The following is a 19,526-nucleotide window of genomic DNA, read 5'->3' as shown; positions in this document are numbered from 1 at the left end:
TGTTTGCAAGACGTTATTAAACGTGTGCAGATTGGTGATAATATGGCCTCCTCGCTGACGATCAACACTGGCGCACCTCAGGGGTGTGTGTTTAGCACATTCCTCTACTCTCTCTATACCAACGACTGTGTGGCTAAGTATAGCTCAAGTACCATCTACCGTATAAATTTGCAGATGATACAACCATTGTTGGTAGAACCTTAGGTGGTGAGAGGGCATACAGGAGTGAGATATACTACCTAGTGGAGTGGTGCCACAGCAATAACCTGACTTCAGGAAGGGTAAGACGAAGGAACACATACCAATCCTCATAGAGGGATCAGAAGTGGAGAGAGTGAGCAGTTTCAAGTTTCTGGGTGTCAAGATCTTTGAGGATCTAACCTGGTCCCAAGATATCAATGCAGCTATAAGGAAGGCAAGACAGCAGCTATACTTCATTAGGAGTTTGAAGAGATTTGGCATGTCAAATACACTCAGAAGTTTCTATTGATGTACCATGGACAGCATTCTGACAGACTGCATCACTGTCTGGTATTGGGGGAGTGGAGGGGCTACTGCACAGGACCAAAAGAAGCTGCAGAGGGTTGTAATCTAGTCAGCTCCATCTTTGGTACTAACCTACAAAGTACCCAGGATATCTTCAGGGAGCAGTGTCTCAGAAAGGTAGCGTCCATTATTAAGGACCTCCAGCACCCAGGGCATGCCCTTTTCTCACTGTTACCATCAGGTAGGAGATACAGAAGCCTGAAGGCACACACTCAGTGATTCAGGAACAGCTTCTTCCCCTCTGCCATCTGATTCCTAAATGGACATTGAACTCTTGGCCACTAAACTCACTTTTTAAAAAAATATACAGTATTCGTTTTTTTGCATATTTTTTAATCTATTCAATATACATATACTGTAATTGACTTGTTTATCATTATTCTATTTATTATTTTTAAATTTTATTTATTATTTTTTTCTCTTCTCAAATATGTATTGCATTGAACTGCTGCTGCTAAGTTAACAAATTTCACGTCACATGCCGGTGATAATAAACCTGATTCTGATTTACTTCAGCCACAAGGAGGAACTTCCAACAGGTTTTTCACAATACTTAACCCCATTAACAGAATTTGGCCATTCAGCCCATCGAGTGCTCAGCCATTCCATCATGATCTACATTCTCTATCTCTCAACCCATTCTCCTGTTTTCTCCCTGTAACCTTTGACACCTTGCCTAATCAAATACTGTACCTATCAACCTCTGCTTTAAAAATATATAACAACTTGGCCTCCACACTGTCCGTGGCAATGAATTCCACAAATTCACCGCCTTCTGTAAATGAAATTCATCCTCAACTCTGTTCTAATGATGGAAAAGATGCTTTAAGATTGCAGATGATACGAAAAATTGTGGTAGTATTGAGGAAACGGGTAGGCTGCAGAAAGAGTTAGATTAGGAGAATGGGCAAATGAAGTACAATATTGGAAAGTGCATGGTTGTGCACTACAGTAGTAGAAATAAATGTGCAGACTATTTTCTAAACAGGGAGAAAACCCAAAAATCTGAGATGCAAAGGGACTTGGGAATCCTTGTGCAGAACACCCCAAGTGTTAACTTACAGGTAGAGTTGGTGGTGAGGAAGGCAAATACAATGTTAACATTCATTTCAAGAGGTCTCGAATACAAGGAAGTGGATGTGATGCTGAGGCTTTATAAGGCACTGGTAAGGCCTCATCTTAAGTACTGTGAACAGTTTTGGGCTCCTTTTCTAAGAAAAGATATGCTAGCATTGGAGATGGTGCAGAGGAGATTCACAAGGATGAAAGGGTTATCATATGAGGAACGCTTGATGGCTTTTGGCCTGTACTCGCCAGAATTTAGGAGATTTGGGGGAGGGGATCTCACTGAAACCTTTCAAATGTTGAAAGGCTAGATAGAGTAGACGTGGAAAGGATGTTTCCCATGAAGGGGAAATCTGGGAAGAGGGCATAGCCTCAGGATAGAGGGGCATCTATTTAAAACAGCTGGAGAGAAATTTCTTTAGCCAGAAGGTAGTGAATTTGTGGAACTGGTTACTACAGGGAGCTGTTGAGGCCAGGTCATTTGGCAGAGATTGATAGGTTCTCGTTTGGACATGGCTTCGAAGGTTATGGGGTAAAGGGACCAGCCATGATTGAATGGCGGAGCAGACGACAGACCAAATGGCCTAATTCTGCTGCTATGCCGTATGGTCTAAGGGAAACATCCTTCCCACATCCACTCTATCCAGACCTTTCAGTATTTGATAGGTTTCAAAGGAAAAACTCTAAACACCAGATTGTGGCCAGGTTCCCAGCAGTTTGTGGGTTGCAATGATTGCTACTTTACAAAGAGATGTCCTTGGCTGTAATGCAGTTTGGGACCTGGGGTTGGAGCTTCTTAGAAACTCCAGTTGTTTCTTCCTGTGGTCATCGGACTGGAGAAAAATAAGAACTCACAGAAGATTTTAAAATATAATTATATTTTTTTAAAAGCTTGTTTCCAAAAGCACACACATCAGTCCATAATGTGCAATTTCACTCTCTTTTACATGATTAAGTCGGTGAGGGTGGGTAGAGATCAGAGCTCTAGTGTACACACACATTAATGCATATACACACACATGTATGCAATATACACATACAAAACCTATATACACACACACACACACACAAACTAGGTCTGCTTTCATACTTTCACACACAGACATTTCCACAGTGGGCACCAGTTGACAAACTGGAACTGGAAGTCCTGTTCCACTCACTGCCCCCAGCCCCCCAAGCCTGCGGCCCACGTCCATCCCACTGCCGTTGTGCTGAGATCCCAGCCTGGTGCAGCTGCTCTGCGGCAGAATGGGATTTGAAGATGAAATTCTACATTCGAGAGGAGCTAATGGGAGGGTTTAATATTTAATTCATATCTGGCTGGGATGGACTGGCCCTTTAACACATACAGCTTTATAATTAAGTCATTTGAGTGGAAATGAGACAGATGAGTGAATTGGGAGTCTCATGGGAGTCTGTAGGGGCCAGTTTCTCTCGGGCAGCATGTGACCCAGACACACATTACAGGCTGCAGTCAGAGACTTCTGCACAGCCTAATGTGCACAAAAGAGGGTCTCAGAGGGACTTGGATCAGATGGTTTACTGAACCTTAACTGAAAGCAATTTACTTTACAGTAGCTGTTAAAACATGAGAGGTGTGTGCTTTTACAGAAAGGGTAATCACTACAGAGAGATGGCTGGTGGGAGAATGAGAGTGGCGAGGTGAGAACTGTCAGTGGAGGACACAAGATTCCTACACCCTGCCTGCTCCTAGCTTGACAAAGCCCAGTGAGTGAGGATACCAAGCAAAGGAAGAGGTGGGGACAAACTTTAGTGACCCTCAGACCCAGCCATGAGTGTGAGATCCAGCCTTGTGTCAGTGCACTCTCTCATGCAGGGGATCCACAGACTCTTCAGTTAATGGTAGGGGATCCAAGGCATAACAAAGGGTGGGAACCCCTGTTTTAACATCACAAACACAAGTGAATGATCAGCCATCACCGGCTTAAATGCTAGAGATCCCTTGAGGGGCTGAATGGCCTGTATTCCCCTCCACCTTGTTCCTGATTTCTGAGTGTTCATTCAGAGAACAAACATAGTACAAGGAAGTCCTTGCTTGTGCAGAGGGTGTTTCCTTTAGTGGGAGAGTCTAGGACCAGAGGGCACAGCCTCAGAACAGAGGGAACAAGGAATGGTGAGTCTGTGGAATTCATTGCCACAGATGGTTGTGGAGGCCAAATTATTGGGTACACTTAAAGAGCAGGTTGATGGGTTCTTGATTCGTCAGGGTATCAAAGGTTATGTGGAGAAGGCAGGAGAATGGGGTTCAGGGGAATAATAAATCAGCTATGAGAGAATGGCAGAGCAGACTTGATGTTTCGAATGGCTTAATTCTGCTTCTATTTCTTATGGTTTTAAATGCAGAGTTGTCAGAATGCAGCCAACATCCAAACAACACAAGAGGGAGCAACATGTCTCTTTTTGACAGTGTAGTGGAGGGGCACTGTGTGTACATGTGCTCCCAGTCTGTGCTCCCCTACCCTGAAGTGAGTGAGACACCGTGTATCACACTGACCCTGCTCTGATCGGGTGAGAAGGATGATATCACGTATTTGCTGTACAAATCACTCTCTCACCTAGATGGGGTCAGTTGTGCTGTGAGGATTACATTCCTTGACTTCTCTAGTGCCTTTAACACCATCCAGCCCAAGATCTTAAGGCACAAACTAACGGAAATGGGAGTAGACTCTCACATGGTGGATTGGATAGTGGACTACTTGACAGATAGACCTCAGTATGTGCGGTTGGGAGACTGTAGGTCTGACACGGTGGTAAGCAGCACAGGGGCGCCGCAGGGAACCGTACTCTCTCCGGTCCTGTTCACCCTGTACACATCAGACTTCCAATATAACTCGGAGTCCTGCCATGTGCAAAAGTTCGCTGATGACATGGCCATAGTGGGGTGTGTCAGGAATGGACAGGAGGAGGAGTATAGGAAACTGATACAGGACTTTGTGATATGGTGCAACTCAAACTACCTGCGTCTCAATATCACCAAGACCAAGGAGATGGTGGTGGACTTTAGGAGATCTAGGCCTCATATGGAGCCAGTGATCATTAATGGAGAATGTGTGGAGCAGGTTAAGACCTACAAGTATCTGGGAGTACAGTTAGACGAGAAGCTAGACTGGACTGCCAACACAGATGCCTTGTGCAGGAAGGCACAGAGTCGACTGTACTTCCTAAGAAGGTTGGCGTCATTCAATGTCTGTAGTGAGATGCTGAAGATGTTCTATAGGTCAGTTGTGGAGAGCGCCCTCTTCTTTGTGGTGGCGTGTTGGGGAGGAAGCATTAAGAAGAGGGACGCCTCACGTCTTAATAAGCTGGTAAGGAAGGCGGGCTCTGTCGTGGGCAAAGTACTGGAGAGTTTAACATCGGTAGCTGAGCGAAGGGCGCTGAGTAGGCTACGGTCAATTATGGATAACTCTGAACATCCTCTACATAGCACCATCCAGAGACAGAGAAGCAGTTTCAGTGACAGGTTACTATCGATGCAATGCTCCTCAGACAGGATGAAGAGGTCAATACTCCCCAATGCCATTAGGCTTTACAATTCTACCGCCAGGACTTAAGAACTTTTTAAAAGCTATTATTAATGCTTTTTGAGAGTGATTTAGATGCATATCATATTTTTACTGAGTTAAGTATTGTATGTAATTAGTTTTGCTACAACAAGTGTATGGGACATTGGAAAAAAGTTGAATTTCCCCATGGGGATGAATAAAGTATCTATCTATCTATAGAGGGAGCTTTAATCTGTATCTAGCCATTTTTAAACCATAAGACATGGGAGTAGAATTAGGCTATTCGGTCCATTGAGTCTGCTCCGCCATGCCATCATGGCTAACTTATTATCCTTCACAATGCCATTTTCCTGCCTTCACCCATAACCTTTGACACCCTTACTAATCAAGAACCAGTCAACCTTGGCTTTAAATATTCTCAATGACTTGAATTCAAATAAGTTTATATTCAAATGGCCTGTATCCCTGCTGTACTTTTCTATGACTTGGTCTCCATGGATGTCTGTGGCAATGAATTCCACAGGTTTACCACCCTCTGGCTAAATGGATGTCCCTAATCTCTATTCTAAATGGATGTCCCTCTATTCTGAGGCTGTGCCCTGTGGTCCTAAACTCCCCCACTATAGACAAACATTGTCTCCACTTCCACTCTATCCAGGCCTTTCAATATTCGATGTTTCAGTGAGATCTCCTCTCATCCTTCTAAACTCCAGTGAGTAATGGCCCAGAGCCATCAAACGCTCCTTAGTTAAACTCATTCCTGGAATCGTTCTCATGGACCTCCTCTGGACCCTCTTCAACAAACCTGCTTGATTCACTCAAAGCTGACAGATAATATATCCAGATTCAAGTTTAAAGTTGTATAAGCAATCAGCTGTTCTAGAGTTGAGAGAGGCTTACTCTCCGACTCACCCCTCACTCACTCTGCTCCCCCACATCACAGTACGTTATACAAGATTCATTTTAAACAGTCTTCTCCCCAAATACCCAGGTGAAGTTTCTCTAATTATCCCATTTCTACAGTCCAGTGTCCTACCAGAACAAAGGGCCATTGAGATGAAAAGTGAATTCTCCTTCCTTCTGCACGGACACTGCCGAGTGTTTCCAGAGCTTTCTGACTTTATTTCAGATTTCCAGCATCTGCAGTTCTTTATGTCCTTGACCCCACCCTGTTCATAACCGTAACCCTCATCTTTGCCCAGGGTATAACAGGAGAGGGGACAGTGGATTGATTACCTGTGCTAACCTTCCCCTGCCCCTGTGTCAGCCTCTCCCTCACCAGTCACATCAGTGACCACCGAGCAACATTCCACACTACTGTCAGGTGAGAGGACATGGGGTTGTAACGGTTTATGTCAGAACACTCTCAACATCATTTCCATATGTTCTAATACCCTTGGGATGTCCTTATCTTCTGAAGCGGCAGAGGCTGATAAAGAGTTTGATAAGATTATGAGAAGCACAGCATCTTTTTCCCAGGGCATGCACTTAGAGTGAGAGGGGGTCATTTCAAAGGAGATGTGAGGGGTAATTATTTTACTCAGAGAATGTGGGTGCCTGGGGTGGAGGTAGCTGCAGAATTTTAAGAGATTTTTTGATAGGTACATGAATGTGAAGAAAATGAAAGGATATGGACATTGGGAAGGCAGAAGAGTTGGACATTTGATTCCTAATTTAATTGGCTTGGCACAACATCATGGGCTGAAGGACCTGTTCCTGTGCTGCGTTGTTCTATGTTCCGTGTTACCCATAGCACACACACAGATCTACAGGCACTTAACAGCCTTGGAAACAGTAAACATCATGTTCATGGTCAGCACAGGACAAGGATGGCAGTTTCCAGAGGTCTGGTGAAGATCCAAGCCCACTGTAACAAGCCTGACCTCACCACAACCCTCTCTTGTGCCCCAGCATCACCTGAAACAATGCATCACTATGCCGAAACCCCAATGCAAACATCTCTCCTGTCATCGTGAGAGAGAGAGAGAGAGAGAGACATACACACAATGCTGGAGGAACTTAGCAGGTCAGGCAGCATCTACGAAGGGAATAAACAGTTAATGTTTTGGACTGAGACCTTTTTTCAGCAGCTAATGAGGGGTCTCAGCCCAAGTGATGACTGTTTATTTCCCTCCCTAGATGCTGCCTGACCTGCCGCGTTCCTTCAGCGTATGGTGTGTGAGACCCTTCAGTCTATTTCAGATTCAATTGCTCTGTCCAGCCAGAGTCTGATCTCCATGCCACTCCTCCCAGGGTTTCTGCCCATTCCCACACAGAGTTATGCACAATGTGGGTGACCAAACAATTTCACCCTTCACTGCCCTAGTGATACCTTCACTGGAGAAGCACAGACACCACTTTCCAATCCGAGAAAAGAACATGCTGAACAAAAAAACCAGCTCAGGTGTTTAACGTTAAATGAACAACTGCCCAGAAGAGTGAACCAGGAACATAGAGGCCAACAGCTCAGCTCCTCCTGATCAGACAAACATCCAGTACCTTGCCCTGAGTGTATGGGCATCTGGCTCTTCCACACAAAGCACAACGAGTTCAGTTACAGCAAGCTGCTGTCTATACCTTATCCACAGGCAAAGAGGAGACAGTACGTATCTGTGGGAGTCAGCGGTCAGCACAATCAAGGGCAAGGGTGGGGCAAGCGAAGAAACTAATGAGGCTCAAGAAGTAAGAAGCTTTGTTTAAGCTGGACTGTTCGCCTGTGGTCCAACATGACAGAACGAAGGCACTCGAGAGAGCAGACACGGTCCCGTAGCTGAGCTACCCGCCGTCCTATGAGCCCATGAGGTACTGATGGAAGTACAGGCCGAAGAGGTTGGTCACCACCTGACAAGCAGCCAGCCACCAAGTCAGGTAGGAGAAGAGTCCCCGGTAAAAGAGTGGCGTGAAGACATTCCGTAAGGCTCCCAGTGCTGCTGTGATCTGCGAGGCGGCCATTCGATAATCGTCTTCTTCGCCGGGTGCAGAGCCCGAGTTACGTGGACTGGCATCAATGGCTGGTGAAACTCCAAGAGGTTCCGGGTACCAACCCCAGGAATAGTCCCCTGAAAAAAGACAGAGCCCATACAGTTACAGATCTGAGGCCATGATAATAAACCTGATTCTGATTGTGGTCAGAATGAGGAGGGGGACTGGATGCTTCAGCACTACACAGGAATCACACTGCAGTTGAGCGAATTGATGGCTACCTCACTGTGATGTGGAGAAAGTGGCTGGGCTAGAATCTGGAACCAAGGATACAATGTCAGGAGAAGGGAGTCAGCTGTTTAGGAGAGAGCTACAGAGGAAATATATCAATAAGAGAAAATTTATAAAGCTATTGCTGGGACCTAAGGACCAGAGTTATAGGGAAAAGGTGAACAGGTTAGGACTTTATCAAATTGTCCCCCAATCCTCTACATTTTACGGAATAGAGGTATACACAACTATGAGGGGTATAGACAGGGTGAATGCAAACAGGTTTTTTCTACCAAGGTTGGCTGAAACTAGAACTAGAGGGGTAGTGAGAGTGTGGGCCGAGATGCCCGTGCAAATGCTGAATGCAACTTCAATCTCAACACTTTAGAGAAGTTTGGATAAGTACACGGGATAAGAGGGGTATAGAGGGCCATGGTGCGGATGCAGGTCAATGGGACTAGGAAAAATATGTTTGGCATGGACTAGATTGATCAAAGGGCCTGTTTCTATCCTAGAGTGCTCTTCTGTCAGAAGTCTATAGATCCCCACAGCCTGAGAACATTCAGAACTCAAGAGATACAACACATTTGGCATTTGCATTCTCAGCCAAGGCTGGCGATTTCGATTGCCAGAGTCAGGGAGTGTGTGACTAGGCAGTATTACTAAAGAGCCACTGCAGATTCTGTTGCTGCACCATTGAGTGGATAAGGCAAGGATGGTGTTCAGGGTGAATGCAGCAAGTACTGGGAGAATCCAGAACAAAACCATCAAGACCCCTCACCCAGCAACTGGATCAATGTCATTTCCAGTATGGAAGTGTAAAAGAGAATAAAATAATTGTTACTCTGGAACTGTTCCCCCAAAGCTGCAGCAGGGGAGCAGCTTCCGACACCCAGACCAGGCATTCATGGGATGCCGATGGGCTGCCACATAATTTCACAGGCTGGTTAAGAAAGCGTATCATGTGTCTGCATTCATTAGTCAGGGGACTGAGTTCAAAAGATACGAGGTAATGTTGCAGTTCAATAAAACCTGTTAGACCACATTTAGAGTATTGTACAAACACGAGGAAATCTGCAGATGCTGGAAATTCAAACAACAACACACACAAAATGCTGGTAGAACACAGCAGGCCAGGCAGCGTCAATAGGGAGAAGCGCTGTCGATGTTTCGGGCCGAGACCCTTCGTCAGGACTAACCGACGTGAAAGATAGTAAGAGATTTGAAAGTAGTGGGGGGAGGGGGAAATGTGAAATGATAGGAGAAGACCGGAGGGGATGGGATGAAGCTAAGAGCTGGAAAGGTGATTGGCGAAAGTGATACAGAGCTGGAGAAGGGAAAGGATCATGGGACGGGAGGCCTCAGGAGAAAGAAAGGGGGGGGGGGGGAGCACCAGAGGGAGATAGAGAACAGGCAAACAACTAAATATGTCAGGGATGGGGAGGAGGGGCATTAACTGAAGTTAGAGAAGTCAATGTTCATGCCATCAGGTTGGAGGCTACCCAGCCGGTATATAAGGTGTTGTTCCTCCAACCTGAATTTGGATTCATTTTGACAATAGAGGCAGCCATGGATAGACATATCAGAATGGGAATGGGACGTGGAATATTGTAGAGTATTGTGTTCAGTTCTGATCGCCTCGTTATAGAAAGGATATGGAAGCTTTGGAGGGTGCAAAGGAGATTTACCAGGATACCACCTGGAGTAGAGAAGATGTTTTATTAAGAGATGTTGAACAAACTGGGGTTCTTCTCTTCCCGAGTGAAGGAAGATGAAAGGTAACTTTATAAAGGTGCACAAATTCATAACAGGCATAGATCAAGTGGACAGCCAGAGACTTTTTCCCAGGGCAGAATTGGCTTACCCAACACTTTAAGCAGCAGAGTAGAGTGTAGCAGGAGAATGGTGGGGCCCAGGTACTGCACGGTGACCACACACAGGTAGCAGAACACTCGGGAGATCTGGTATAGGAGAAACAAAAATACCCTGTAAGTCACCTAACATGGACACAACTGTCCACTGAATACACCGGGGGGAATCATGGCACTATGTCACATATCCCCTGGGATCATGATTTCAGAATACAGATGCAGTGAACAAGCACCAGGTGATATCAAGCCCAGACAGTGTTCTCAAAATAAACTCTCAAATTAAGTCCAATTTGCAATATGTTCTTAATAATTGGTTACTGCAACATAACTTTCAACTCCAGCCCACGCTCAAATCCCTCCTGGAGTGAAGGGGATTGTTTTGCTGTTGAGGCTGTGCTGCTGTGTTATTTCTGCTGAACATTGCGGACATGGTATGTTGGCACCCTAATGTGTGGGGACACTTGCGGGCTGCCCCTAGCACATCGTTAGATGGTGTTGGTTGTCAATGCAAATGACACATTTCACTGTATGTTTCCAAGTACATGTGACTAATGAATGAATCTGAATGATAGTCAACTGATCGGCACATGAGGAAGCTTTACACTGAAGTATCATGAGCTATGTGTGATATATGTTTCATGGGGGCACTGTGGTCCGGAGGAACGTTGTTTCATTTCGTTGTATACATGTACAGTCAGATAACAATCATGAACTTAAGACCATAAGATATAGGACCAGAACTAGGCATCGAATCTGCTCTGCCATTTCCTCATGGCTGATCCATTTTTTGTCAGCCTTAGTCTCCTGCCTTCTCCCCACATCCCTTCATGCCCTGACCAATTACGAATCTATCAACCTCTGCCTTAAATATACGTAAAGATTTGGCCTCCGCCACTGCCTGTGGTAATGAATTCCAGAGATTCACCACTCTGGTTGAAGAAACTCCTCCTCATCCCCATTCTAAAATGATGTCCCTCTATTCTGAGCCTGTGTCCACTGGTCCTAGACTCTCCCACCATAGGAAACATCTACTCTTTCAAAGCCATTCACCATTCGATACATTTCAATTTGATCACACATCATTCTTCTGAATTCTAGTGAATACAGTCCCAGAGCCATCAGACACTCTTCATATGACAAGCCATTCAATCCTGGAATCATTTTTGTGTACTTTGAATACCCTCCAGTTCAGCATATCCTTTCTAAGATTAGGAGCCCCAAACCTGCTCACAATATTCCAAGTGAGACCTCACCAGTGCTTTATAGTGAGCGAGTGAGGCGTCTATCAGTCAGGGTCAACCATGGATATTGCATCCTAGCTGCCTAGATACGCAAGCCTACTCAGTACAATGTGGAGGGCCCATACAGCAAGCTTTCCCTCTCCATGCAGCTGAACCCAAAGGAATGCCAGTGTTGCTGGAGTTGCCGCTCAGTAGGACTGCCTTAGGGACTCAGTCTCTAGATTTTTCCCTCAGGGTTTTCCCCATGAGTGGGTATAGCCACTAGGCAGTGGGGGCCTTGAGATCAGAGCTTTCCTTCTCCTAGATGAGCTGATGAGCCCCATCTGCCTGAAGCAACTGGTTTTAAAATGCCAGTAACCGGCCTTTGCCCATCCTGTCAGTAGAAATAGGCTCGCCGGGTTTAGTAGCATAGCCACATGTGAAGATCAGGAGCAGAATTTGAGGCGCACATCAGTGGGAGCATTTAATAGATAGTGGGAGCTTGTCCCCATTACCGCCCCTGGCTATAACAACATTAAGGATCCTGTGCTTTACAAAGTCTCAACATTACATTCTAATCCTCTTGAAATGAATGCTAACGTTACATTTGCTTTCCTCACCCCAGTCTCAACTTGCAAATTAACTGTTAAAGAATCCTACACAAGGACTCCCAAATCCCTCTGCACCTCAGTTTTTTGAATTTTCTCTCCATTTAGAAGATGGACAGTCCTTGCATTTCTTCTACCAAAGTGCATAACCATACACTTCCTGACACTGTGTGCCATCTGCCATTTCTTTCCCCATTCTCCTAATCTGTCCAAGTCCTTCTGCAGCCTCCTTACTTCCTCAAAACTACCTGCACCTCCGCCTTTCTTCATATCATCTGCAAACTTTGCAACAAAGCCATCAATTTCATCAACCAAATTATTGACAAATAACATAAACAGAATCAGTCGCAACACAGTCCTCTGTGGAACACCACTAGTCACTGGCAGCCAGCCAGAAAAGGCTCCCTTTGTTCCCACTCTTTGCCTTTTGCCAATCAGCTACTGCTTCATCCGTGCTAGAATCCTTGTAATACCATGGGCTCGTAACTTGTTAAGCAGCCTCATGTGTGGCACCTTGTCAAAGGCCTTCTGAAAATCCAAGTACACATCAACCAATTCTCCTTCATCTATCCTGCTTGTTATTTCTTCAAAGAATTCCAACAGATTTGTCAGGCAAGATTTTCCCTTGAGGAAACCATGCTGACTATGGCCTATTTTATCATGTGCCTCAAGTACACTGAAACCTCATCCTTAACAACATCTTCTCAACCACTGAGGTCAAACTAACTGGGCTATAATTTCCTCTTCTGCCTCTCTCCCTACTTGAAAAGTGGATTGGCATTTGCAATTTTTCAGTCATCCAGAACCATTCCAGAATCTACTGATTCTTGAAAGATCATTACTAATGCAGCCACAATCTCTTCAGCCACCTCTTTCAGAGCCCTGGGGTGTACACCATCTGGTCCAGGTGACTTATCCACCTTCAGACCTTTCAGTTTCCCAAGAACGAGCCTCCTAGTAATGGTAACTTCATGACCCTCAACACCTGGAACTTCCACCATACTGCTAGTGTCTTCCAGAGTGAATACTGATGCACCATACTTATTCAGTTTGTCCACCATTTTCTTGTCCCAAACTACTAGCTCTCTAGCCTTGTTTTCCACTTTCACACTTTATGTACCTGAAGAATGATATTCTTTAATATCATTGGCTAGCTTACTTTTGTATTCTATCTTTACCTTCTTAATGACTTTTTTAGTTGCCTTTTGTTGGTTTTTAATAGCTTCCCAATCCTCTAATTTCCCATTAATTTTTGCTCTATTATATGCCCTCTCTTTGGCTGTTATGTTGGCTTTGATCTCTCTTGTTAGCCATGGTTCTGTCATCTTATCTTTAGAATATTTCTTCCTTTTCAGGATGTATAATATCCTCTGCCTTCCAAATTGCTTCCAGAAATTCCAGCCATTGCTGCTCTGCCATCATCCCTGCCAGTGTTCTTTTCCAATCAATTCTAGCCAACTCCTCTTTCATGCCTCTGTAGTGCCCTTTACTCTATTGTAATACTGATATACGTATCTGATTTTATCTTCCCCTTCTTAGATTTCATGATGAATGTGATCACATTATGATCACTTTCTCCTAAAGGTTCTTTTACCTTTGATCTCTAATCAGTTTCAGTTCATTGCACAACACCCAATCCAGAATAGCTAATCCCCCAGTGAGCTTAACCACGAGCTGTTCTCAAAAGCTATCTCGTAGGTGCCCTAGAAATTCCCCCTTTTGGGATCCAGCACCAACCTGATTTTCCTAATCTATCTGCATATTGAAGTATCCAATGACTATTGTAACATTGCCCTTTTGGCATGCGTTTTCTGTCTCCTGTTGTAACTTGTGGATCACATCCTTACTACTGTTTGGGGATCTGTATACAACTCCCATCAGGGTCTTTTTACCCTTGCAGTTCCTTAGCTCTATCCACCATAATTAAACACCTTCCAACCCTATATCACCTCTTTTTAGTGATCTGATTTCACTTTTTACCAATGAAGCAATGCCACCTCCTCTGCCTTCATGCCAATTCTTTCAAAACAATGTGCATCCTTGGACATTACGTTTGAAGTTTGCATTACAAAGCTGGAACGGAGAACTTGATGGAAAATACTGGCATGGTGCTACTGAGAAGTGTGATGAATTTTATGAGCAGCCATGTGTTGTTGGGCCTATTGTTGTGCTATTTGAACAGATTTCTTCATTAGCCATGAGGCAACCATTTCCACTTAGGAGAACAGGCTGATATTTTGTCAGCCATGGCTCCTTCACCCTACTACCTTTTTCTGCCTCAGTGGGACAGATCTATCCAGAACCCCCAAGAGCCCCTTGTGCAGCCTCCACATTTCTGCTGTGACTGCTGACCCTCCTTCTCCCCATGATGCCATGCTTACCTTCCGCTGAATCTCGATCATGGAGATGCAGCCAGCCTCCCTCCTCATCAGTGCCACCCACCGCTCGGCCAGGTTAAGGTAGGCCTGTAGGTGATAGCGGGTCAACAGAAGACGCAGTGTGCAGAGCCCCAGGATTATCCACAGGCGCACTGTGTTGTACATCGAATCAGACAGCCTTCAGGAGCAGGAAGGAAATGCCAGAGTCAGAGAGACTACACCACTGTGGGAGACACGACTGCAGATGGGCAGGATTGCTTAGAGAGCAGGGCTGAGGGAAAGAAGCTCGCCTCAGCCCTTGTTTGAGTCTGATTGTGCTGAGCCAGATGGGAGACAGGACATTCAGGAAGTACAAAGCCCTTTTCCCCAGTATTTTACAGTTTGGCTTTTGCAGTTTGGTTGCTTGTCACTGTTTGATTACGTGTTTCGTCTCACAGATTATATGACATTTCTTAGTTTTCCTCTATATGCTTGCATAAAGGCCATCGGAGTGAAAGACCCCACAGACGGGAACTCTGGGGTCATCCTCCTCCATTATTTGTGACATTTACTGGGAGTGCTGCAGCAGAAGGGTTTGAAGCATCGGTGAGAATCCCTACCACCCACTCCACAATTCCTGACCTACTTCTGTCAGGAAGGAGGTACGGGACAATCAGGACTAGTGGACTGCCAGACTGGGTAACAGGATGTGAGACTAATGAACACCCTGCCACCACTGATGACAGTGAGCTATTTACTGTTTATCTGTCAGGCACACTACATGCATTCTGAATTATATTTTATTGGAACATTAGAAAGTTTTTGACAAGTACAGGCCATTCGGCCCAAAACACTTGCCAAAGAACAGAGAGGGAGGCAAAAGAGGTGGGGGCGTGGCATTGCTAATTAGGGATAGTGTCACAGCTGCAGAAAAGGAGGAAGTCATGGAAGGATGGTATTGGAAAATGAACCTGATCAAGTGTCAGATCACTCGGTGGGAGAGCATTTTGGAGACAGTGATCACAACACTATCTCCTTCACCATAGTGCTGGAGAGGAATGAGCAGACACTTTGGGAAAACATTTAATTGGGGTATGGGGAAATAAGATGTTATTAGGCAGAAACTTGGGAGTATAAATTGAGAGCAGATGTTCTCAGGAAAACGCAAGGCAGAAATATGGCAAACGTTCAGGGGATATTTGCGTGAAGTTCTGCATAGGTACGTTTCAATGAGACGGAGAGGATGGTATAGTTAAAGAACTGTGGTGTACAAAGTATGTAGAAAATCTAGTTAAGAAGAAAAGAAAGGCTCATGAAAGGTTTAAGAAACTAGATATTATTAAAGCTCTAGAAAATTACAAGGTTGCTAGGAAGGAGCTTAAGAATGGAATTAGGAGAGCCATGAGAAGGCCTTGGTGAGCAGGATTAAGGAAAACCCCACAGCATTCTACAAGAATGTGAAGAGCAAGAGGATGAGCCGTGTGAGACCAGGACCAATCAGGTGCGATAGCGGAAACGTGTGCATGGAGTCAGAGCAGGCAGTGGAGATATTTGACGAATACTTTGCTTTAGCATTTACCAGAATTGTGGGGATGACTTATAGTCAACTGAAATGCTTGAGCATAGAGACATTAAGAAAGAGGATGTGCTGGAGCTTTTGAAAGGTACTAAGTTAGAGAAGTCTCTGGGACTGGATGAGATATACCCCAGGCTACTGTGAGAAGCAAGGGAGGAGATTGCTGAGCCTCTTGCGATGATCTTTGTGTCATCAATAGGGATGGGAGAAGTATTGGAGGATTGGAGAGTTGCAAATGTTGTGCCCTTGTTCAAGAAAAGGAGTAGAGGTAACCCTGGAAATTATAGACCAATGAGTATGACTTCAGTGGTGGGTAAGTTATTGGAGAAGATCCTGAAAGGCAGGATTTATGAGCATTTGGAGAGACATAATCTGATTAGGGATAGTCAGCATGGCTTTGTCAAGTGCAGGTTGTGTCTTACGAGCCTGATTGAATTTTTTGAGGATGTAAAACACATTGATGAAGGTAGAATAGTGGATGTAGTGTATATGGATTTCAGTAAGGCATTTGATAAGGCTCTCCATACAAGGCTCCTTCAGAAAGTAAGGAAGCATGGGATCCAAGGAGACCTTGCTTTGTGGATCCAGAAATGGCTTGCCCACAGAAGGCAAAGGATGGTTATAGATGGTTCATATTCTGCATGGAGGTCGGTGACCAGTGGTGTTCCACAGGGATCTGTTCTGGGACCCCTCCTCTTTGTGATTTTTATAAATGACCTGAACGAAGAAGCAGAAGGGTGGGTTAGTAAGTTTGCTGATGACACAAAGGTTGGGGCATGTTGTGGATGGTCTGGAGGGTTTCAGTGGGACATTGATAGAATGCAGAACTGGACTGAGAAGTGCCAGATTGACTTCAACCCAGATAAAGTGTGAGGTAGTTCATTTTGGTAGGTCCAATCTGAAGACAGAATATAATATAAATGGTAAGATTCTTGGCAGTGTGCAGGATCTGAGAAATCTTGGGGTCCATGTCAATAGGACACTCAAAGCTGCTGCAAAGGTTGACAGTGTTGTTAAGGCAGTCTATGGTGTGTTGGCATTCATCATCCGTGAGAAAAGGTTGAGTGTGCTTGGCCTTTTCTTCTTGGAGCAGTACAGGATGTCAGGTGACCAGATAGAGATGTATAAGACAATGAGAGGCATTGATCGTGTGGATAGCCAGAGGCATCTTCCCAGGGCTGAAATGGCTAACACGAGGGGGCAGAGTTTTAAGGTGTTTGGAAAAAGGTACCAAGGGGATGTCAGGGGCAAATTTTTCCACACAGAGTGGTGGGTGCGTGGAAAGCACTGCCGATGGCAGTGGTGGAAGCAGATACAATAGGGTCTTTAAAGAGCCTCTTAGATAGGTACATGGAGCTTAGAAAAATAGAGGGCTATGTGCTAGGGAAATTCAAGGCAGACTCTAGAGTAGGTTACATGGTCAGCACAACATTGTGGGCCAAAGGGCCTGTAATGTGCTGTAAATTCTATGTTCTATGTCTTCTAAGAGACTCCTGGACAGGTGCATGGAACTTAGTAAAATAGAGGGCTATGGGTAACCCTAGGTAATTTCTAAGGCAAGGAAATGTTTGGCACAGCATTGTGGGTTGAAGGGCCTGTATTATGCTGCAGGTCTACGATTCTAAATTATCTTAGTCAGAGGGTGGTAAATCTGTGGAATTTGTTGCCACAGGCGGCTGTGGACGCCAAGTCATTGGGTGCATTTAAGGCAGAGATAGATAGGTTCTTGATTAGCCAAGGCATCAAAGGGTATGGAGAGAAGGCAGAGGGGTGGAGATGACTGGAAGAATTGGATCAGCCCATGATTGAATGGCACAGCAGACTCAACGGGCTGAATGGCCTACTGCTGCTCCTATACCTTACGGTCTTAAGGACTGTGTAAAAGCCAAGGAAAGGGCATATAAGGTAGCAATAGTGAGTGGGTAGTTGGATGATTGAGAAGCTTTTAAAATCCAATAAAAGGCAACTAATATAGCTATAAGGGAAAAGATGGTAAGGGCAGAATAGCCAATAATATACATAATACCAAAAGTTTTTTCAGTTATATAAAGAGAAAAGAGTAAAAGGGAGGTGAGAGTTGATATTGGACCACTGGAAAATGATGCTGGTGAGGTAGTATTGGGGGGACAAAGAAATGGCAGACGAACTTAATGGGTACTTTGCACCTGTCTTCACTGTGGAAGACTTCAGCAGTGTGCCAGAAGTCTGTGACTGTCAGTTAGCAGGAGTGAGCGTCATTGCTATTACAAAGGAAAAAGTGCTAGGCAAACTCAAAAGTCTTAAGGTGGGTAAGATACCTGGACTGGATTGACTACATCCCAGAGTCCTGAGAGAGATTGCTGAAGAGATAACAGATTCAATAATCACTTGATTCTGCACACTTCCAGATGACTGGAAGATTGCAAATGTCACTCCACTCTTCAAGAAGGGAGGAAGGTAAAAGAAAGGAAATTTAGGCCAGACAGCCTAACCTCAATGGTTGGGAAGTTCTTGGAGTCTTTTATTAAGGATGAGGTTTTGGGGTATTTGGAGACTGATAAGTCAAGGTCAGAATGGTTTCTATAAAGGGAAATCTTAACTGACAAATCTGTTAAAGATTTTCGAGGAAGTAACAAGCAGGGTAAACTAAGGAGAGGCGGTGGATATCATTTACTTGGATTTTCAGAAGGCATTTGATAAGGTGCCACACGAGGCTGCTTAACAAGATAAAATCCTATGGCATTACACAAAAGATACTGGCATGGATAGCGGAATGACTGACAGCCAGGAGGCAGTGAGAGCGAATAAAAGGGGCCTTTTGTGGTTGGCTGCCAGTGACTAGCGGTGTTCCTGGGGGTCCGTATTGAGACCGCTGCTTTTCATATTGTTTGTCAATGATTTGGATAATGAAATTGATGGCTTTGTTGCAAAGCTTGTGGATGATACAAAGATAGGTGGAGGGGTAGGTAGTACTGAGGAAGCAATGTGATTGCAATTGGGAGAATGGGCAAAAAAGAGGCAGATGGAATAGTGTTGGGAAATGTAAGACAATGCATTTAGAAGGAACAATATTTCAGACTATTATCTAAATGGGGAGAAGGTTTAAACACCAGACTGAGGAGTTCTGATGTAAGACTCCCTGAAGGTTAATTTGTAGGTTGAGCCTGTGGTAAAGAAGGCAAATGCAATGCTGCCATTTCTTTCAAGGGGAATAGAATATAAAAACAAGGAAATAATGCTGAGACTTTACAATACACTAGTCAGGCCACATTTGGAGTATTGTAAACAGTCTTGGGTCCCATATCTCAGAAAGGATGTGTTGTCATTGGAGAGATTTCAGAGATTTATGGAGATGATCCCGGGAATGAAAGGGTTAACATATGGGAGCATTTGGCAGCTTTGGGCCTGAACTTACTGGAATTCAGAAGAATGTGTGGTGATCTCATTGGAACCTACCAAATGTTGAAAGGACTAGATAGGGTGGATGTGGAGAGGATGTTTCCTATGGTGGGGGTATCCAGAACTAGAGGGCACAGCCTCCAAAGTGAGGGGCAACCTTTCAGAACAGAGATAAGGGGGACTTTTTTG

At 44.7% G+C, this 19,526-nt stretch overlaps 1 protein-coding gene across 1 annotated transcript in view; it reads right to left on the bottom strand.

Moving 5' to 3' along the window:
* Positions 1-2,467: 2,467 nt before the first annotated feature.
* The window catches only part of tmem161a (transmembrane protein 161A), a 45,894-nt gene continuing 28,835 nt past the window's right edge, over positions 2,468-19,526 (bottom strand). The window contains exons 10-12 of the mRNA XM_073068093.1: positions 14,408-14,582; positions 10,192-10,288; positions 2,468-8,194 (exon numbers count right to left, since the gene is read on the bottom strand). Coding sequence (XP_072924194.1) covers positions 7,923-8,194; positions 10,192-10,288; positions 14,408-14,582 — 544 coding nt within the window. The 3' untranslated portion in view covers positions 2,468-7,922. The remainder of the gene's footprint in view (positions 8,195-10,191; positions 10,289-14,407; positions 14,583-19,526) is intronic.

This window comes from Hemitrygon akajei, chromosome 16, assembly GCF_048418815.1.
Source record: "Hemitrygon akajei chromosome 16, sHemAka1.3, whole genome shotgun sequence".
In the NCBI taxonomy this organism is placed as follows: Eukaryota; Metazoa; Chordata; class Chondrichthyes; order Myliobatiformes; family Dasyatidae; genus Hemitrygon; species Hemitrygon akajei.
Note: the sequence above shows the minus strand (reverse complement) of the source record. Positions and strands in the feature narration are given on the sequence as shown.